The sequence below is a fragment of the Haliotis cracherodii genome, unplaced genomic scaffold, assembly GCF_022045235.1.
Source record: "Haliotis cracherodii isolate W230 unplaced genomic scaffold, xgHalCrac1.p SCAF_5, whole genome shotgun sequence".
In the NCBI taxonomy this organism is placed as follows: domain Eukaryota; kingdom Metazoa; phylum Mollusca; class Gastropoda; order Lepetellida; family Haliotidae; genus Haliotis; species Haliotis cracherodii.
The window spans coordinates 6,177,925-6,201,244 of NW_027266308.1; the positions used below are offsets into that span (position 1 = coordinate 6,177,925).

The 23,320-nt window shown below is 40.0% G+C and overlaps 1 protein-coding gene across 1 annotated transcript in view; it reads left to right on the plus strand.

Moving 5' to 3' along the window:
• The window catches only part of LOC139443113 (dynein axonemal heavy chain 6-like), a 143,365-nt gene that overhangs the window by 32,942 nt on the left and 87,103 nt on the right, over window positions 1-23,320 (plus strand). Inside the window, exons 15-25 of the mRNA XM_071224057.1 lie at window positions 1,054-1,189; window positions 5,831-6,065; window positions 8,557-8,665; window positions 9,619-9,731; window positions 10,576-10,808; window positions 11,551-11,673; window positions 14,284-14,457; window positions 15,727-15,945; window positions 17,582-17,868; window positions 18,818-19,047; window positions 21,668-21,858. Coding sequence (XP_071080158.1) covers window positions 1,054-1,189; window positions 5,831-6,065; window positions 8,557-8,665; window positions 9,619-9,731; window positions 10,576-10,808; window positions 11,551-11,673; window positions 14,284-14,457; window positions 15,727-15,945; window positions 17,582-17,868; window positions 18,818-19,047; window positions 21,668-21,858 — 2,050 coding nt within the window. The remainder of the gene's footprint in view (window positions 1-1,053; window positions 1,190-5,830; window positions 6,066-8,556; window positions 8,666-9,618; window positions 9,732-10,575; window positions 10,809-11,550; window positions 11,674-14,283; window positions 14,458-15,726; window positions 15,946-17,581; window positions 17,869-18,817; window positions 19,048-21,667; window positions 21,859-23,320) is intronic.

The following is a 23,320-nucleotide window of genomic DNA, read 5'->3' on the forward strand; positions in this document are numbered from 1 at the left end:
TGGGGTGGGTCTGTATTGGTGACATGTCTGTGGAATGGGTCTTTATTGGTGACAGGCCTGTGGGTTGGGTCGTTATTGGTGACAGGCCTATGGGTCGGGGTCGTTATTGGTGACGGGCCTGTGGGTCGGGTTTTGTATTGGTGACAGGCCTGTTGGGTGGGTCTGTATTGGTGACAGGCCTGTGGGTCGGGGTCTGTATTTGTGACAGGCCTGTGGGTCGGGGTCTGTATTAGTGACAGGCCTGTTGGGTGGGTCTGTATTGGTGACAGGCCTGTGGGTCGGGGTCTGTATAGGTGACAGGCCTGTGGGTCGGGGTCTGTATTGGTGACAGGCCTGTGGGTCGGGGTCTGTATTGGTGACAGGTCTGTTGGTGGATCTGTATTGGTGACGGGCCTGTGGGTCGGGGTCTGTATAGGTGACAGGCCTGTGGGTCGGGGTCTGTATTGGTGACAGGCCTGTGGGTCGGGGTCTGTATTGGTGACAGGTCTTGGGGGTGAGTCTGTATTGGTGACAGGTCTGTGGAGGGAGTCTGTATAGGTGACAGGCCTGTGGGGTGGGTCTGTATTGTTGACAGGCCTGTGGGTCGGGGTCTGTATTGGTGACAGGCCTGTTGGTCGGGGTCAGGGTCTGTATTGTAGATAGGCCTGTGGGTCTGGGTCTGTATTGGTGACAGGTCTGTGGAATGAGTCTGTATTCGTGACAGGTCTGTGGAGTGAGTCTGTATTGGTGACGGGCCTGTGGGTTGGGGTCTGTATTGGTGACAGGCCTGTGGGTCGGGGTCTGTATTGGTGACAGGCCTGTGAGGTGGGTCTGTATTGGTGACAGGCTTGTGGGTTGGGGTCTGTATTGGTGACAGGCCTGTGGGGTGGGTCTGTATTGGTGACAGGCCTGTGGGTGGGGTCTATATGGTGACCACATCTATAGCGTCTAAAAACTTGATGTTTACAGTGTGACATGAGCTTTTGTTTGGTGTTTTTTATTTAGAAAATTGAAAAGAATCTTTATCCTATCATGTGTAGCTTTATATTTTGATAAATACCATCTGACCAACAGACAAATGTCATCCGAGTCCATCCTTACTCCAAAGACATCAGCCCGTCCGGTGGAAGTGACCAAGAGTGGCTATATCATCCCACAGTATGACTTTGACCAACCGGAGGAGAAACAAGGACCACCTGACATTGACCAGGTCAGAATTTGAACCTAGCTTTTCACTATTCAATGTACCCCATGGGAATTCCAATTTAGAACAGTTCCCCAGCAACCTATGCTCGTTGTAAGAGGCCACCAGATGGATGGGGCAGTCAAGCCTGTGACATGGTGAATTGCGTGTCATTGTACCTCAATGGTGGTGATTTTGACACACAATATTGATCACTGGATTGTGTGGTCCCGACTCAGTTATCATATTGCTGGAATATTGCTGAATGCAACAAACACATACATACTTTTGAATGTCATTTTCAAGCCAGAAAGAGATATCTGCCCAATTTAACGTTGCAACAGCATTATTTCAGCCATATCTGCTCGAGGACAAATCTACAATGAAAGAATGAATGAAATATAAACTATATTGTTTTGAGATATAATGGTGCCAACAAATTGGGTAAATGAGGTAAAAGATATAAAATTTAGTTAGTATTCGTGTATTTAGCGTGCAGTAGACTGTAGGGGAACAACAGGATTTGTCATAGATTTGTCATAGATTTGTCATAGATTTGTCAAAGATTTGTCATAGATTTGTCAAAGATTTGTCATAGATTTGTCAAAGATTTGTCATAGATTTGTCAAAGATTTGTCATAGATTTGTCATAGATTTGTCAAAGATTTGTCATAGATTTCTCACAGCCACTTCGTCTGGGACAGCGACCCTCTGTTGCAACCCCATCCCCATCAGGTACCTCTGGTAATGCAGTCTCATGCTCTATATACAGATGGAACTGGATCCTTCAGTTTTCAAGCCAAAGGCGCTGACAATCAGTTACTGTGGCCTTCTGGGGGCACGGGTGGCCCAGTCGTCTAAGGTGCCGCAATTCGCTGTGCAGAGTTGCGTCCCTTGGGCACGCCAGAAACATATGACTGTGGGTTCAAATCCCGGTTCGCCCCGATTATGTTTCTAGGTTTGTCAGCACAATACCCGTGCTCGTGGGTTTCACCGAAGTGGTAAACATCTGAGACCTGCATCACTTCGGGCTTTCCTCCCACATTAAGCTGACACACCGTGATATAACTTGAATACTGTTAAAAGCGGCGTTAAACCCAACTCGCTCACACACTACTTATGGTCTTCAGGTCCCCAGCATTATAGAAGGGATGCCAATCCTGACACAGACAGTCTGATGAATAGCACTAAGTTGGAAACTAGGTACTCATGTTATTACAGCCGGACTGTCTGACTCTCTAAATATATTTATAGATTTAGGCTGTTTATGAACATTTGGAATGTTAAGATGTATAAATATTTTTATTGTTTTTGATTTGATATTGATAATATTAAATTATCCAGTCGGAAAATCAACAATGGAAATTGTCTTTACGTTTTATCACTTTCTTTTGTTTACAGATTTGGTGTGTTTGTAAAACTTGGTAAACAAGCATGTTGACAAACTTTTCACAGCATTACCACTTGTCTAGGTGTATAGTCTGGAAGGTGATTTAAGGTACCGACGTTTACTACAATATCTGAAAAACTATCGGACCTACTCCAGTCCAAGTTGGTATGAGATTATTAAACAGTCATACATAACTGGATATTACATTTAAAGACAATCGGTGTATGAAAAAAAAATCTGTCTATTTAGCTGTCACTATATTTCATCAACAACCAGACCTGTTCCTCACGGGTGGAAAGAGCATTTATTGTAACCGCCATCTGCATAATGCTACCCCTGCATCACAGGGCCATGTGACACAGTTGAACCAATCAACTCAACTCGAAAGGGTGCACGGGAATCACGCACGCACGAATACGGTGTTAGCGTTGGGCGTCTCAACATGCGTCATTCCCATGCACCCTTTCGAGTTGAGTTGATCAAACCAACTTTTACTGGAGTAGGTCAGATAGTTTTTCAGATATTGTAGTAAACGTTGGTACCTTAAATTACCTTCCAGACTGTATGTATCACGTACAAATTGCAAATGCAGGGACACAATTCATTTATCACAGAGGACATGGCTTTTGTCATGTGTAACCGATGGCACTTTCTTATAGCATTGTAGATCGATGTCAAACGTCATAAGCATGATGAGTTCAAATGCTCTTTTCACAAATGGCTGAGGAGTCTCATTCTTTCACCAAGAATATGTTTCACAATTTCAACTGCTTGTGCACATTCACGCTCTATTTTATGTGATCAGTAGTTTTATAGCTTCCAGTTATGTTTTGGTAATCATGGTGATATCATTTCATTTGTACTGTATGTGAAGGTTAATGGACTATTGTCATGTTATGGGCATTTATTCATTTTTGACTTTATTACTGGCCATGTGTGTATGGTATGCAGTGACCAAAATTTAAAATGAAAGTCACTGAGTTTGTTATGTTAATAGTTTAAGATATAGAGGGTCTGTGGATTCCAATACTATAGAATCATACATATTCCAATACTAAAGGATCATAAAGATTCCAATGCTATAGAATCATACAGATTCCAATGCTGTAGAATCATTCAGATTCCAATACTAAAGAATCATACAGATTCCAATACTAAAGAATCATACAGATTCCAATACTAAAGAATCATACAGAATCCAATACTAAAGAATCATACAGAATCCAATACTATAGAATCATAAAGTTTTCCAATACTATAGAATCATACAGATTCCAATACAATAGGATCATACAGATTCCAATACTAAAGGATCATACAGATTCAAATACTATAGAATCATACAGATTCCAATGCTATAGAATCATACAGATTCCAATGCTGTAGAATCATTCAGATTCCAATACTAGAGAATCATACAGATTCCAATACTATAGAATCATACAGATTCCAATACTAAAGAATCATACAAATTCCAATACTAAAGAATCATACAGAATCCAATACTATAGAATCATACAGATTCCAATACTATAGAATCATACAGATTCCAATACTATAGAATCATACAGATTCCAATGCTATAGCATCATACAGATTCCAATACTATAGAATCATACAGATTCCAATACTAAAGGATCATACAGATTCAAATACTATAGAATTATACAGATTCCAATGCTATAGAATCATACAGATTCCGATGCTGTAGAATCATTCAGATTCCAATACTAGAGAATCATACAGATTCCAATACTATAGAATCATACAGATTCCAATACTTAAGAATCATACAAATTCCAATACTAAAGAATCATACAGAATCCAATACTATAGAATCATACAGATTCCAATACTATAGAATCATACAGATTCCAATGCTATAGCATCATACAGATTCCAATACTATAGAATCATACAGATTCCAATTCTATAGAATCATACAGTTTTCCAATACTATAGAATCATACAGATTCCAATACTGTAGAATCATACAGATTCCAATACTACAGAATCATTCAGATTCCAATGCTAAAGAACCATACAGATTCCAATACTAAAGAAACAATACAGATTCCAATACTATAGAATCATACAGATTCCAATACTATAGAATCATACAGATTCCAATACTATAGAATCATACAGATTCCAATGCTAAAGAATCATACAGATTCCAATACTATAGGATCATACAGATTCCAATACTAAAGAATCATATAGATTCCAATACTATAGAATCATACATGTTCCAATGCTAAAAAATCATACAGATTCCAATACTATAGAATCATACAGATTCCAATACTATAGAATCATACAGATTCCAATACTATAGAATCATACAGATTCCAATACTAAAGAATCATACAGATTCCAATGCTAAAGAATCATACAGATTTCAATAGCAACTCAGCCTTGTAGGAGGTAGCCCTCACTATATTTAATCACAAGACATGATAAGACATGTAGTTTTAGGGTGACCTGAGTATTGATGATATCGAAGCTTGTAATTTGATTGGATTACTATTTTTAGCTTTGTTTCATTCAAACAGGATGATGTTATGTTAACAAATGGATCGAGGGTATTTATCATGATAGAACAATTATAGAATGGAGTTATAGTACACTGGATATTCGATGACGTAATCTGACAATATTTAACTGAAATTCAGCATTAAGTTGTCATAGCGACTGATTTATGACATCCATTGTCTGAAGCCATGACATCTATATGCCTTGAAACACTTATTTATAAGATGCTAATCCTATTTGTTAATCCCCATTTTTGAGTACATCGACCGTCAATGTGCAAGTATGTCACTGATGGTTTACTGTTTACATTTATATTTATCAATTACTGAATGTCAGGTGACCTTGGCTATATTAGCCTTGGTCCAGAGAGATTGAGAGAAGGGGTTTGACTCTCTTACCAAGCAGACCTCTCTCCCACAGCCCAGAGGGTTGTACCAACTCTCTGTGGCACCCTCAGCTATATTCTAAGATATTGTAAATTGCTCATTGTTAATTGTTCTTGTAAATAAAATTGTGATTAGTCTCCTGTGACTCCGGCTCTTTGCTGACTAATTCCCCCAAGAAATCCAGCACGCCATTTGGACGGTCTTGTTCACCCATAACAGTTCCATGATAAAACCCTAAGATGATATTTTGATTGTTTATGACTTTTAGGAAATTATGGAAATATTAGCTTGTATAGACTCAAACTCTGGCAAGCTAGATGTCAATTGCTGTCATCATGTGGCATCTATGTCTGTCAGGTTCTGGAGGAACTGAGGCACAAAGAGATAGTGGAAGAGATCGTCTCCCCTGTGTTCCATGTCTCCCTCGTCCTGAACGTCCCCAAACCCTCCACTGGGCAGTCGTCACGGAGACAGAGCTCTCCTCGGCATCGCAATCGTAGCCCACAAGGCCGGCAAACCAGCTCTTTCAACAGAGACGAGAGGGCAGTCAAAAAGAAGATTGTCAAGTTTCCCGATGAGGAACCTATCTCTGGTAAATAGCTGAATAAGAAAGTGCTCATAGTCATATGCATTTGTGTAACAAATAAACTACTGTATTCGATGTAATAAGCGCCCTGCTCTAATAAGCGCCCACTGCGATATTTGTTAATATATTGGCAAGTGAACAATCCCAATTAGCATCCCTTCCGATTGATCAATGTACATAAGACTTATTTATTCGTGTATAATGCGCACTCGTGTGTTAAATGCACCCTTAATTATGGGCAATTAAATTCAGGAAAAATATATCTGTCGTATATAAACATTTCAGGCTGTCAGTGTAAACCACAAAATTTATCTTTCAACACTGTTTTTTTTCTCTCACCAAAATACCATTCTAATAACAGCCCCCTATTTCTAATTTTGAGAGCGCCCTGGGTGCTTATTATGTCGAATACGGTATATCATTATGTCAAAAGTTAATGTGTTCTTTTTCTAACCATGTTATGTAAACACATTCTTTTTCTTGGGTATCATACATGGCAAGGGCAGGTTACTTTTTAGGGCTGGGACGAGTCCAAATTTACTACCCAAGTACCCGACCCGTGAAGATTCCGGGGTAGAATAGGTCTTCAGCAACCCATGCTTGCCGTAAAAGGCGACTATGCTTGTCGTAAAAGGCGACTAACGGGATCGGGTGGTCAGGCTCGCTGACTTGGTTGATACATGTCATCGGTCCCAATTGCATGGATCGATGCTCATGATATTAATCACTGGTTTGTCTGGTCCAGACTCGATTATATACAGACCGCCGTCATATAGCTGGAATATTGCTGAGTGCGGCATTAAACAACAAACCAACCAACCAACCAACCAACTACCCGAGTACCCATCGACCCTACCCGGGTACCCACTGTAGGTCTCAGGAGATGTCTCAAAATGTCCGATTGGGAACTTTTTTGGCATAGCTCTGGCAAAACGTATTTAGATACATGTTTTAAACAATCTGGTCATTCATACACTGAAGTTGAAATAAGTTATATCTTTATTCAACCATATGAAAAATCAGAAGGAATGGGAGCATTGTCAGAAAGAAATGCGAACAATAGTGACTTGTTGTGTAACCATAGAGTTCTTGATAATTTTTGTCATTAAACAATATATCACGTGACTAACCGCGGGTCTGGGTAGTCCTGTGGGTACCAGGGTCCTACTCAGTACCCACCCGACCCGAGTACCCGAGGTACCTGTCCCAGCCCCGTTACTTTTTATGAAATAGTAACATATTTTGACTCTGCTTCATATGTTGATCTAATTAAATCTTTAGGTTGGTTGATAAAAAAACCAGATACAATAGCGTTAATTATTTATATCCAGATTGTATTTGACATTTTGGCCGCCTCCATGGTCTTGTGGTAGAGCATCCGCCCGGAGAGCGGAAGGTCCGGGATTCGATCCCCGGCCGCGTCATACCAAAAGACTTTAAAAGATGGTACTTGTTGTTACCCTGTCCGGCGCTCAGCATAAAGGGGCTAAAACAAGGACTGGTCAGCTTGGAGTCGGTACACTGTGTCTGAGTGGGGTATTCATGTTAAACTGCGGCATGGTATCTCAGTGAGCTAGCACTATAAATCGGCATCAGTCCGGACTAGTACAAGCAGCCGCGCAAACACGTACATGCACGTTGCTATATAAGTGCAATAATTTTGGACGCGACGTTAAACCCAATTTCACCTCACCAACTATTTGACATTTTGAAAATATTAAGATCTGAAACTTTATCTGATAACAATTCTAATCATAGCATACATTGTATCAGATGTTCTTAGTTATTCACAATTTCCTTGAAGTTTTTTGTTTTTATTGCTCGATTCTATTCATGTTTTTAAGATATCACGAAAAGCAACTGATTCCGTGCCATCTGATTTGCTAACCAAGCAACATTTCTGTATGTTTACTTTTCCTTAAACTGCAGGGGGGGGAGGGAAATAGGCCAGGTCCACTAGCGAATACTCTTTCCTGATTGGCTGATAATAGAATGGGAGGGGCTTGTGTTGCATTATTGGGATGAACAATGTCACTTATTTCGTATTGTTGTCTTCATTTTTGTGGGTGTTTTATTGTTGACATATTTATATTTAATTGACTTCCATTTATGGAGGAATTAATGCAATAACTGATGTGCACACTCTGCGTAAATCTGCAGTGCATTATTTTATTTTCTGTTTTAATGTTTATACATGCATAACACTGCCAAGAATGCCAGTACCTTATAGTCTTGGGTTTGAATCTCAAATTCTCCCTTATTATGACTCTGTGTTTTGTCAGCATCCCTGTCCGTAAGCTGAGCTTTAGTGGCATTGGTGGCCCACTGGTGCAAGTTGTAAAAGTTTGTTGTGCAGAGTTGCATCCCTTAGCCTTTCCAGGATCCGCTAATCGTGGGTTTGAATCCCAGATTCACCCTGATGCCATGATAGTGATGAGTACTGTTCCAAGGTGAGCTAAACCAAACTCCTGTACATATGTTGTTCTGTTGTGTACAGAGAGCGAGAGTGACTACTTGAGTGGGTCTGACGAGGAGGACCAGCGCTACTCGGATGAGGAGGAGGAGGACCCCACAAGGAACAGATTTGCCTATACAGAGACAGTAGAGTGAGTGCAGGGGAACATTAGCTACTCTAAGATACTATAAGCTTTCTCCTATAAGCTTTCTGTCGGAATTTATACTCCGTCGAAAATTATCTTATGAACAAAATTGGCACGCAGCTCTTTCATCAAGCTCAAAATCAACTCTTTACGGTTTATTCAAAACAAATTTCGGCTTAGAAACATATTTAAAAGGATTATCAATTTTTAAAAAAAGATGTGCCCTTGCGCAATTTAGATGCTGTTCCCACCAGCTCAGAATTGAGACTGGGAGGTATAAAAAAAGAGTTAAAATCTGAAAGGTTGTGTCTGGCTTGCAATCAAAATCAAATTGAAGATGAATTTCTTTTCATAATAATTTGTGATCGATATGTACATTTAAGACGAAAATATTTACCAAAAACGTTTTACCTGTACCCCTCCATACATATGTTTAATATTCTAATGGCATCAAATAATGTCATAATCATTCAAAATCTATCCGTATTCATTTACAAAGCAATGAAACTACGTCTTGTGTAAATTACCTAAAATTTTGTATTATAAGTTTCTCTCTCACTGTATACTCTGTAAGATGTAAATTATAATGGGCCTGTGGCTTACAATACATAATGAATAAAGACTATATTACAAGATTTACTGAAGATTTTGAACATTTATTTACGTAATAAAAATGGTGCAATAGGCACAAATTATGTATTAACTCACTCACTCACGACAAACAAACAGTAAACAATTTTTAACATGTTTATAGTTATTTCCAGTTATTATAGGAAGTCGGTATAGAGTGGGAGTAGGATTTTTCGCTCCTGTTTGTAAGTGTGCATGTCTGCATTGCCAGTGACATTTCTTAATAATTGTTCCTGGCCTTATGTAAATACCGTTTTCGACGGCGCTTATTAGAGCGGGGCGCTTATTACGTCGAATACATTATGGTTGTTACATGTGTGATATTTCAGAGACTCCACTCCCCGACAAGACCTGTCTGCGTCCTACGTCAGCCTGTCGCCTACCGAGATGGACTTTAAGACCAGTGTCTTTGAACTCATAACTGGCTTTGAAAACACTATTGGTAGGTTTGAATGTACAAATCGATTCCTTCTCTGACAGTACTTTTGACGGAAACTAAACACCCACACAATATGATGCCGAATGAAATAAAATATATTCAGACACACAAGTTTACAACTATGCACATTTGCGTTTATTTCAAACTAATTTGTTTACGAAACATCATTTATAAAACATATTCTTTTACAATATATAATATACGATACACTGGATTAGAAAATTAATTTCTCCTCTTGAGGATAACCTGTGCGTGTTGTAAAAGATGACTAAATTAGATCAGATGTTCCGACTCGGTGACTTGGTCATCTGGGTGTGAATAGGCCCTGACGGTGTGGGATGTGCCTCATAACTCCCTCGTCTTGAGGATTCCGGGTAGGAATAAATTCCCAACAACCAATGCGTGTTGTAAAAGATGACTAAATCGGATCTGACGGTCAGACTTGGTGACATGATCATCTGGGTGTCAATAGGCCCTGATAGTGTGGGATGTGCCTCATAACTCTCTCGTCTTGAGGATTCGGGGTTGGAATAAATTCCCAACAACCAATGCTTTTTGTAAAAGATGACTAAATCAGGTCTGACAGTCCTACTTGGTCAATTGGGTGTCATCTGGCCCTGACGGTGTGGGATGTGGCTCATATCAATATGAAACTGGTCTTTATTACTTACAGGTTGAGGTTCTTTAGTTTGAATATTGCTGAGCATGATGTTAAGCAGCATACAAACAAATTCTGTTTTTCTCCTACCCTTAAATTATATTAAATATTAAAATCTTAAAACTTCAAAAGTGTTGCCTTAGTACTCTTTACATGCTCAGATATGACAATTCCGTACTTTCTCCACAGCAAAAGTAGTTCCAATGTTACGAGAACCCAAACTAGCTGTGTTCTACTCCCCTCCTAAACATGACCTCCGCCTCAAGTTTGATGAGGAAGAGGAGGAAGAGAGAAGAGAGCTGCAGATGCCTTGGCCTGACATTGACCTCCTGCTTCGGGATGACCCACAGTACCAGAAGATGCTGGCCGAGATCTCGTCCTACGTCCACATGGAGCTGGACCTGGTCAAGCAGTTCTCCACGGTAACAGCCTTGACCTTATGACACAAAGCAATTGTTGAAACTATCTTACACTTAACCGCCTCTGTGGTCTAGTGGTAGAGCATCCGTCCTGCAGGCCAGAGGACCGGGGTTCGATCCCCGGCCTCGTCATACCCAAAGACGTTAAAAGATGGTACTTGCTGTCTGGTGCTCGGCATTAAGGGGATGGAAAAAGGACTGGCTGGCTCGGAGTCTGTATATTGTGTGGGGTATTCATGTTAAACTGTGGCATGGTATCTCAGTGGGCTAGCACTATAAATCGGCATCAGTCCAGACCAGTACAAGCAGCCACACACACATATGCACACACACACACACACACACACACATGTGCATGCATGTCGCTATATAAGTGCAATAATCTTGGACGTGACATTAAACCCGAATTGACCTGACCTCACTTTCCAATGCTTTGACAAAATGGTAGTCCTGAAATCACTTTTTGTGAGATGGTATACTGAATGTCCTCAGATTGTAACCTATATCTTTAAATTCTTTGACAAGAGAGACCTGAAATCTTTTCCCACTTATGGAAAGCAGGTTAGAATAAGTCCCCAACAAACTATTCTTGCCATAAGAGGCACCAAAAATGGATTGGATGGTCAGTTTCGGTGACATAGTACATTGTGTATCATTATTCCCCTATGACGTTGGACTCTGCTCATAATATCAATCACACTTTTTTCTGACATGAAGTAAATTGGTTCAATTTGGTTGGTTCCAGAACTACGACCAGTTTTGTACTATGGTAGACCAGTCACGGTCTATGGATGTGGAGGAGTCGATGGCCAAGAGAAACTGGTCAACCGAGGAATTCAACCATGTGCTGGCTGCTCATTCGGAGATGGTAGGACATTTAGCAGAAGTAGAAATAATCCCAGCCATGGCTAATAATATTTGAAAGGCCTAGGCATCATTGTTATATAGATACTACAGAATGTACTCTAGGTACTTTTCTGTATTAAGAGTGAGTGAGTGAGTCGTATTAAATGCCGATTTTAACAGTATTCCAGTTATATCACGGCGTGGCAGCTAAATGTAGGAGAGCCCGAAATGATGCAGGTCTCAGACGTTTACCACTTTGGTGAAACCCACGAACACGGATATGGTGCTGACATATCTAGAAACATAATCAGGGCGAACTGGGATTAGAACCCACAATCATAGGTTTCTGGCATGCCCAAGGGACGAACCTCTGCACAGCAAATTGCGACGTCTTAGACGACTGGGCCACCCGTGCACCCTGTATTAAGAAGTATACCAGGTCCTAAATCAGACTACATACAGCCAAGTCTCGTTAATATGACAATACGTTTATCTGACACTAATGATGGGAACCAATAAAATCAGTGCTATTTAAACCCGTCAATCCGACAGTCTCGCACTCCAAATCCGACACACCTAATTTGCAAGGATTTACCAAAATCAGTCATTAATCATGTTAATCAGTCTCGTTAATCCAACACAGTCATCAGTGTACTCCGTGGTCATCTGCTCGCGAGTACACAGCCCGTGTTTTGATGCGAGACGAGCCGGCTCGTAGCTGCATATTACAGAGATAAACTTGCTTAACAATAAACAATTAATGCTTTGAATAAAGAAAACAGGATTATTCACATGCTTAGATTACCTCAATATCATTAAAATCAGATACAAGTTCTCGCTATCGCTGAGGACATCCCATTACAGGTCACGTCAGAACAACCTTTCGCGAACTATATATGTTCACTGACCTTATACAACAAGTCTGTGCTATGACCGACCAATGAAATGACTAACAGGAAGTCAACGTTAGCCACTTAGAAAGCAGCTTTCTTAAGCTTTGCGGTAACAGTTTTAAACTTGCAACTTCCATTCCAGACTATGCTTTTTAGAGTATTTTGAGTCATGCGACAAGTCATACAGTTGTTTTGAATATTTCATTTTTATTTTATTTTTTATGTTATCTATTTGTCCGATTTTCGATCATGAACGTTGATACTACTAAATTTTGTTTATCCAATATACTCGTTAATCGGACATAATCATATGCAACCAACCATGGAGAAGAAAGTGTGGTTTATTTCACGATAATACATTGTTCTACCATGACATCATTGCTGGAGATTCGAACATGCACTCGCAACTTCATGATGTCGTGCGTTGTACAATGTTATTTTTGAGAGGGGAGTGTCAAGTGAGCCGTTCCCATTACCTGGGCAATGCAGATAAACGCGATTGTGGAATAATCCTATCCAAAAGGGGGAGAGATATGACAGTCGATATTGAGAGAAAAGAAATTGATGTAACGATTGTGAGAATATGTAGGAAGTACCAGCCTGTGCATAAAATTGACTTGTCCGACATTGACAAGGTCCGATTCTATTGAGGAAGTCATCATTATAAAAATATGGGTACATATTTTTAAAGTTTGAACATTTCTGTATCATCATCCTAAAAGAGGCTGTACATGATGTTGATATCTCATATAAGAAATAAACAACTCTCGGTCGTAGTTTATCGTACAATAAAACACTCCGGAGAGAATAAACAAAATTCTTGTTATTTTGCCACCACAGCCTCCACTCGCTAACAACAATATACACCCACAGCATGCAAGACTTTACATTACAAGTTAAACCAAAAATTGATTTGCTCACCATTTTAATAGACTCGCCCAGCAACTGCCATGCTGTGGCCATCTTGGGTACCTTTCTGTATCACTATTTAGAGCTAAGGTACATTTCTGTGTACAGAGAGGCATTTGAGGTACATTTCTTCATACCCAATACAACGACCCCTTCAGCACTAGGGGGAGTTTAAAGAACACCACTCTGCAGGCTATGGTTGATGCAAGTCATCGATCCCAATTGTGTGGATCGATGCTCATGATATCAATCACTGGATTGTCTGGTCCAGACTCGATCATTTACAGACCGCCGTCATATAGCTGGAATATTGCAGAGTGCGGCGTTAAACAACAAAACTACCAACCAAATCATTTTCAGGAACACCCAGAATGTCGTATTCCTGTCTGGATAAGTCGGATTTCACTGTATTGCTTCAAGTGAATCTTTCACCAGCTTATATTTGTATCTAATCAGTCTCAAGTGAATTTTGAACATTATGCAGCACTCTCATTGTTTGATGGTTTTGGTTTGGTTTGTTGTTTTACGCCGCGCTCAGCAATATTCCAGCCAAATGACGGCAGTATGTGAATAATTGAGTGATTTACATCATGAACATCAGTCCACGCAATTGGGATCGATGACATTCATAAACCAAGTCAGCAAGCATGACCACCCGATCCTGTTAGTCGCCTTTTACAGCAAGCATAGTCACCTTTTACGGCAAGCATGGGTTGCTGAAGAGCTATTCTAGCCCGGATCTTCACGGGTGTCTCATTCTTTGAAGTTGCAACTTAATGTTTAGTGTTATCACAGCATATGATAATTGTGATGATGATGACTCTTTCCAGGTGACTCGGATGAAGCATATGATCCTGAGCCGGAGAATCTCCATGATCCAGGTGTCCGTCACGGACTACTTCAACTCCTGTCTGCCCTATCCCCAGAAGATCATTGACATCATCCACAGACGGCTGCCAGTTACCGCCAACAAGCGCAATGAAGACCTACTCTCTATCATTAAGGTATTGTATGGCTTAGATAAGGGGACAGATGACAAAATGGGGCTTTTTCTATGAAGCATGTTTATAGCATTTTTTAAAAAAGGATTTTTTTGTGTGATTGAGACCCAGAATAAATCCCTTATACCCCTCTTCAAAGCGAAAAGCTGCCCGCTTTTTCCGAGTCAGTGGAAGTCACATGACAATCGAACAGCTGTTTTCAATCAATTTTGAATTTGTTTGCAATATTTTACACAACTTCCCGAGGCAAGAGAGTCAACTGACTCTAAAAGTCCAGTTTCCACCCTTGCCGAACTAGGCTGGAATTCCTGGGCTCAATCGTAGCGCCACCAATGGTTATGTCCCTTCTAAGCCTCTCCTATGGACCAATCCGATTCCATCACTTGCATTTGTTTCAAACAAAATGGCGGCACCCAGGCAAGACGATCGGATCAATAATAAAGATCTATATTTTGATAAAACGGGTTCATTGCGAAGTGCATCAAATCACGCGACCACCTCGATTAAAAACATGAAAAGGTTTGGAAATATCTATTGACAACGAGTTGGCGGTGCACATGCTTTGCAAATCCTGCAATCGACCGAAATCTGCACGACACTTTACGAACCGGATTTCAATTTCGTTGTGCAATTTTGATTGGACTATGCATAGACTCATTAGTCCAGCCAAAATGTAACTCCATAATACCAGCCTAGTTCGGCAAGGGTGGAAACTGGACTTTTAGTCAGTTGACTCCCTTGCCTCGGGAAGATGTATTTTACAATGCATTATTAAAACATGTCGGTAAGATAAATTTGTTGTAGCCTGATCACTCGGGGTACATGGGGTTTTATACTTCCCTCGTTAGGTTTCAAATCTCTCACTCCAGGAAGTGGTATAAAACCTAACGAGGGACACATCAAACGCCCTGTACCCCTCGTGATCCTGCAACAACTTATATCATATTGTGCCTTGTAGGGAGCATCGGGGGCACGGGTGGCCCAGTCGTCTAAGGCGCCGCTATTCGCTGTGCAGAGTTGCTTCCCTTGGGCATGCCAGAAACCTATGAATGTGGGTTCGAATCCCGGTTCGCCCCAATTATGTTACTAGGTTTGTCAGCACCATACCCGTGCTCTTGGGTTTCATCGAAGTGGTAAATGTCTGAGACCTGCATCACTTCTGGCTTTCCTCCCACATTAAGCGGACACACCGCGATATAACTGGAATACTGTTAAAAGCGGCGTAAAACCCGACTCACTCTCTCACTCACTATAACATATTGTGCCTTGTAGGGAGCATCAAGTCGACTGGACAAGCCGCCAGCATCAGTGGAGGAGTTTGTGGACCATCTGTCCTTCCTGGGTCGGATGTCCAACGAACTGGCTGCTCTAGAGAAGGAGTTCAACATTGTCAACAAACTCTTTACCATAGCCAAGGACTACTATGTGGCGATCGAACCTGAGGACCTAGCTCTGTACCAGACCCTTGGCCCAAGCTTCCAGCATTTGAAGGTAGGTGAAGATCGGTGCTATATTCACTCGATGATGTCATGACAAGATCATTGTGGGATTTTGCAAGCAATGGCTGTCATTCACCACCATAAGCTCTTCTGAAACTAAATGGCTTGTAACAGCATGGTGATTCTGTGACCATTTTTGTCCTTTTCATTTTATTTAATAAGAAATTAAAATTATAGATTTAAAATACAAAAGGGTTAAGAATGTTTTAAGTCACAGAAACTATGTTTAGATGATAAACCACATCACTGCATTGTCTACACTCAACTTTGGCCATCTGTCAGATTACCACTATTGACGCCTTGAAACGAACTTTAGTTGACAGAGAATGGATACATATATCATAAATGCCATACTGTGACTCGTTAAAAGTCATATTTGTTTTTGTTGGACGATTCTATGTCAACACGTAATTCCCGCGATCACGTGCACGGGAGCCTTGACGATGACTTGTAAAGCGTTTTACATCTCAGAAACTGCTGTACCAAATGGGATGTTTGTTGTCATAACATTGTTCTTTAAAGTTCTTTTGATTATTATATTCTTTCCATACTGTCTCCCCATGTACTACAAACCAGGTTAACTGTAATCTGAAAAACATTCAAACTTTCATCATACCCATTGTCACTGCAAGAAAAAAAGTAAGATGTCTCTCACCTCACATTAGAAAGACATTTGGATGAAAATCTTCTGGCCTAATGTTATTATTTGTCTATTGAGTAGAATGCACTAAAATATCGTAATGTCTGTTTGGAAATGCTTTACTGTTGCAACTTACACAGGGCTTGTATTATTGAAAGGGCTTGAGGAATTCCAGGGCAGAATAAATTCCTTGTGCTCTATTCTTGTTGGATTGTAATACAGTGATCCCTCACTACAACGCTACCTTTGGGGTCCAAATAATTGATGAGCGTTATTGATAATCATTGGTTTAATGAAGGTCGAGTCGGAGATGGTGGATGACCAACAACACTATACATGCTCTGCCTACCTAACACAATCGACATTGCACGTTTCAGAGTTTAAAAAAAGATTAGAATAGAAGTTGTTTGTGATTCACAGTGTAAAACAAGATTAATCGAGTATCAATATGTGCTTTCATAAAAACACATCTTATCCCATCATTATAATATTTATTGAATGAAATTTTGAATATAATTAAGAAATTTATAGCCAGATAAACAACACTGAAATAATGAACAATTTGTTTATAACCAGATATAATAATCAGATAATAGGATTAAATTGCATACTTCAGTTCGGATTTGTTGACAGGTATTTCCGATGTTGCATGATCGCGGTGATCAGCTGATGGCGTTTTCTGAGATGGGGGAAAACATTGTGTCATTGGAAAACTTGAGTTTATGTTAGTAAACTTTGGGAGCCATGATTTACCACAAGCTATAACCGAGTTAGTGCTATATTGAAGAGCGCAATAGCGAGGGAACTCTGTATCATGCGATCTGGTTTATTGCTTGTCGCTCACCCACTCTTGTAAGATTCATGTTGATAATGATAAGACAGTTTATGTTTAAAAATATGGACACAACTTGATTCTTGATTTAGAAATGACATTGCTACCAATTACCATGTACACCGTAGTTACCTTTCCGTCTACTGTTATTTCCAGTCCACAATCCTGTACTGCGAGGCCAAGAAGGACGACAACATCAGGAAATTCAGCTCTGACCTGGACTCCCTCATCACCAATATCAGGTCCAAACTGATGGACCTGAAGAATCGGGTGCGGGATCCGGAGCTGCTGCATGCGGACACAATGGCTGTGACGGCGCTGGAAACCATCCGGTTCCTGCAGGACGAGGTGCAGAATCTGTCTGGGAGAGCTCGAAGCTATGCTAGCTACCAGGAGAGGTTTGGCAGCTCAATGTCTCAGGCCAAGAACAGGTTCCTTGGCGAGTAAGTACAAGTGTAGAGAACATTTCTTCTTTCATAGGCATTTAGAAGTTGGAGTACTAAGTAAGGATAAGAATTTATGGATGAGCAACTTCTTTATTACAATTCAGAGCGACGTTTCGGTGTAGGTTCTGAGACCGTTGCTTGATAACGGTGTTAGAACCTACACCGAAACGTCGCTCTTAATTGTAATATAGAAGTTGCTCATCCATAAATTCTTATCCTTATGTAGAGAATATTGTTACCATAGCGCTGTCTATAATAGGAACCAGCGTATTATGCACCTCCAGTAGAAGCCATCAAAGAAGATGGTAAACAATGTCTATATATTTTTATCGAGATCAAGATCAGAAATGAATATGTTCATGAATATGTACTGTAAATCTTGAAATTAATGTGACAGTGAATTAAATGCGAAAATTGCAAGTGGTCTTTGCTTGCATTATTAAACTTCGCATTTCTCCAAAAGGACTTTTAACAATAAGAGCCTCACTGCACACTTTGGATAGCAGAAATACCAACTTGAATATGAACAGAAGCACAGTTTATTGAGCAGCAGTTGTAACAAATACATAGCGATATCATTCAAAGAGTAGGAATTACACAATAGGCATCCAGTGAGTTATCACTGCTTGGGTCAGACCCGTGAAGATTCACCAACCTATGCTTGCCGTAAAAGGTGACTATGCTTGTCGTAAAAGGCGTCTAACGGGATCGGGTGGTCAGGCTCGCTGACTTGGTTGATGCCTGTCATTGGTCCCAATTGCGTGGATTGATGCTCATGATATTAATCACTGGATTGTCTGGTCCAGACTCACTTATTTACAGACCGCCGTAATATAGCTGGAATATTGCTGAGTGCGGCGTTAAACAACAAACAAACAAACAAACAAATCTCTCCCAAATGTCATGGTGTTGCCTCTATCAGTGTTGTGACTGTTCTCCTTGTCAGAGAGTACATGCTGATGGACAAGAAGTCGGATGAGAGTGCCCAGGAGATCCAGGCTGACCTGTCAGAGATCGAGCGAGACCTGACACTGAGACGGCTGCTGTGGCAGTCCCTTGAAGAGTGGACCAAGCTCCTGGATGAGTGGACAGGGACGTCATTCGACTCCATCCATGTCGAGTCCCTTCAGAAGAATGTCAACAAATTCACTCAGACTGTCTACATGCTGGATAAAGGTGGGAAACAGAAATGTTTGCCTTTCACAATTAGAAAATTGGTTTTCAATTATTGAAAGTAGAAAGTTTTTGTACATAGGTAGCCTTATAGTAAATTGCATTAATCCACGTAAATCTGTTATTGTATGACTCTATATTATCGCAGGCGCTATATTATCATCGTGGGCTCTATTTTATCGCAGGCTCTATATTATCATCGCGGGCTCTATTTTATCGCAGGCTCTATATTATCGCAGGCTCTATATTATCATCGCGGACTCTATTTTATCGCAGGCTCTATATTATCATCGCGGGCTCTATTTTATCGCAGACTCTATATTATCGCAGGCTCTATATTATTGTGGGCTCTATTTTATCGCAGGCTCTATATTATCATCGCAGGCTCTATTTTATCGCAGGCTCTATATTATCGCAGGCTCTATATTATCGCAGGCTCTATATTATTGTGGGCTCTTTATTATCGCAGGCTCTATATTATCATCGCGGGCTCTATATTATCGCAGGCTCTATATTATCGCAAGCCCTATATCATCATCGCGGGTTCTATATTATCACGGGCTCTATATTATCGCGGGCTCTATATTATTGTGGGCTCTATATTATCATCGCAGGCTCTATATTAAAAGCAGACTCTATATTATTATCGCAGGATCTATATTATCACAGTGTCAGTAAATCTCATAATCCACACACCCTTGGAATTTTCTGACATGGGCCCTTTATGTGAAAATTTCAAATGTTCCAGAGGTACACCCACACTTGCCCATACAGCACAATATTAAAATGCCCCATTGTATTTGGAAATGTGCACCTTTTTTCAAATTTAGGGTCTAAAAGTGCAAGGCCCCACCCTAGAATTATTCCAGGTTTACTTATGCAAATATAAGCACAATATTTTATCGCTTGATCGAATACAGGATTCTCGTAAGTATACACGTGAACCTTTTTGTGATCGTTTCTGGAATGTCCTTGAAGTCGAATTACCCCTACCTCCATTAGACTTGAAATGAATCTATTTGTTTGGACAATGTCACTTAACCTGACCAAGGTCGTATGCATACTGATTTTGCATAATTCAAAACAGGAAGTGATGTAAAACATATGTGCCACACATATCACACCACAAAATAGTGGGGGGCACGGGTGGCCCTGTCGTCTAAGGCGCCGCGATTTGCTGTGCAGAGTTGCGTCCCTTCGGCACGCCAGAAACCTATGATTGTGAGTTTGAATCCCAGTTTGCCCTGATTATGTTTCTAGGTTTGTCAGCACCATACCCGTGCTCGTGGGTTTAACGGAACTGGTAAACGTCTAAGACCTGCATCATTTTGGGCTTTCCTCCCACATTAAGCTGACATGCCGTGATATAACTTGAATACTGTTAAAAGCGGCGTTAAACCCAACTCACTCACTGACTCACTCACAAAATAGTGATACCATAATATAGAGTTGCCCGCCCTTGAGTCACTAATTACAGGTACTTTGTTCACCAAACTCGGCAAAGAAAATAATCATTAATCATTCCTAATTGATGATGTCATAAAAGTTTAACAAAGAACAAGAAACATTTTGTGTATGACATATTTGAGAGGTTAGTAAGTGTGCACCATTACAGTCCATTATAAATTATTTATCATGGTAATATAGCGCATCATGCTACTATCTTGAATGAAGTTAAAGGAAGATTAAATTTTTTTTTAATAAGAGTTCTTTTTAACAAAAGTGCAATCAAACAGGTGTTCAAAATTTAGCAATTTCAGTCAAACATATTTACTTTTTTTACTTTTGAACTTAAAGTGTAGGCTCATGCACAAATAAATTGCTATTACTTTAGTAGAATTAATGATCATTGATCAAGTTTTGTGAAGCTTAATTGCAAACAATTTTCTTTCACTCATGCATGGCCAGTTGTAAGTTTGGCATTATTTCAACCAAACAGCAACCATAATTATCCCCCGCCCAACAAACTTTACAGGTCTGTCAGTTACATGCTGAACTGGTGCCTTTGCTTTTTAGAAATTTTAGAAATTTTTATTTTTTACGTTTCCATGGCAACAAGACAGACTTAGGTTCTGTGAGGGTAGGGTTCATTTCCGGAGCATAACTCATAAACTGTTCAATATTTTTTCATCAAACTTTGCAGGTCTGTCAGGTACATGCTGAACAGGTGCCTTTTGGTGTTTAGAAATGTTAGAAATTTTTATTTTTTACGTTTCCATGGCAACAAGATGGACTTAGGTTCTGTGAGGGTAGGGTTTGTTTCCGGAGCATAACTCATAAAATGTTAAATATTTTTTCATCAAACTTTGCAGGTCTGTCAGGTACATGCTGAACAGGTGCCTTTTGCTATTGAGAAATTTTAGACATTTTTATTTTTTTACATTTCCATGGCAGCAAGATGGACTTAGGTTCCAAACTCTTCTTTTTTTTACAATTTCCATGACAAGTTCCACCTCGGTTAAAAAAGGTTAGGGTTTGTTTAGATTTAATTATGTCATAAATTCTGCAACAGGGGCAGGGGATATAGCCACATTAGTGGCAAACTCTTGTTAAAGGTGAAATTTAAGCAGGTGATGTTGTGACTGATGATGGTTGACACTGACCTCTGATCTTCCCCCTGCAGGGCTCCCCCACAATGAAGTGCTGCCTCGTCTCAAGGAGAAGGTGATGGACTTCAAGCAAGGCATGCCTGTGATCACCAGTCTCCGCAACCCCTCGCTCCGAGCCCGGCACTGGGAGATCATAGAGAAGATCATCAATAAAGTCATCGTCAGGGACAAGTCCTTCACCCTGGGCAACCTCCTCGACATGAATGTGAGTATTGACTGTTGCAGGCATCATCAAATCTCATTAAAATCAGATCTTAATTCTTGCTATCGCTAAACAAAGATCTGAGGACATCCCATTACGGGTCACGTCAGAACGACCTTTCATCCAACTAATCAGAGCATCGCTTACCAGATCATGAAAGTGACAGACAGAATGTGTTTTCTGATCATGCAACCTCGAAATATTTAACAGAGGGTATTCCGAACGATAGTTACAGGTTTTATGATTATATCCATTCAATCTAGGCCATCTGTAAGCCATTCCAGAATGTTCTTTTTATCAGTGTTAGAACTTTTAACAGAGAATACGTCAAAATATGTTTCAAAGAGTACTCACCAGTTTGAAACTAGTGTCTTAAAGCTCGAGAAATCTGCTTTCTGATTGGCTTATGTTGATTTTTTGTCAGTCATTTCATTGATCGGTCAAAGTTCACGAGAGGTCGTTCTGACGTGACTCGTATTGGGATGTCCTCAGATCTTTGTTTAGCAGTAGATAAAACTAAGATCTGATTTTAATGAGATTGAGGCATCATCAAGAGCCTGGTGGGTCTGACCTTGATGTAAGGGGCTGACTTTTGAAGTTTGATTTGAAATGACTGTAATATGTAGGCTGTGAGAGGGTTTTATTCGTGGCTTCGATACTTTGTTGTCTTTTCCTTGTTTGAGTTTAATATGGGCTCAGATAGTATAAGAGGATATTTCATGTGTTGAATGAAATGTCTCATTTCTTTCATCGAGTGACGAGGGAAAAGAGATATTTTCATGAGTGGCGTAAACACATAGAATATCCTATTAACTATGTACTTTTTCTGTAGCTCTCTACTGCAAAATTGAATTATTTCCTTTCAAATGTAAAACCTTGAAACATAAATAAATTCTCCCTACCTAACACACAGGGACGGTTCACCACCCCTTGTAATTACGACTTAAAAAGTAGTTCCGTGTTTGCAAAATCTTACAAAATATGAACAAAAGTAACAAAAAATATTTAGGGTCTTGGAAATTCTATATCATACATTTTGTTATGATTATATACAAAGTCAACTTAAACAAAAAATATTCTTCTAATTCTTGAATCTCAGCTGCTGTTGGAATTGAAAGAATACACATGGGTCAAGTGACAAAAACGGAGCTTTTTTAAACAAACAGTCTTGATTGATGAGTTAAATGGGAAATTCACAATTCATGACAAAACATTTTGAAGAGAATAACAAACAGCAAGAAGCGACATTAACTTCATAAATGACTATGTGTCATTATTTTGCCTTGTAAATGTGGATCTAGCGTCAAAAGGAAGTCAACAGTTTGTGTATGGGCTAAACATTTATGCTAAAGGGAGACAATTTTCGGGGAGGTAACTCTAGTATGACAATAGTTCCGTCCAAGTGTTATGTTCACTGCTGTGAAATATCAAGTGTTATGTTCACTGCAGTGAAATATCAAGTGTT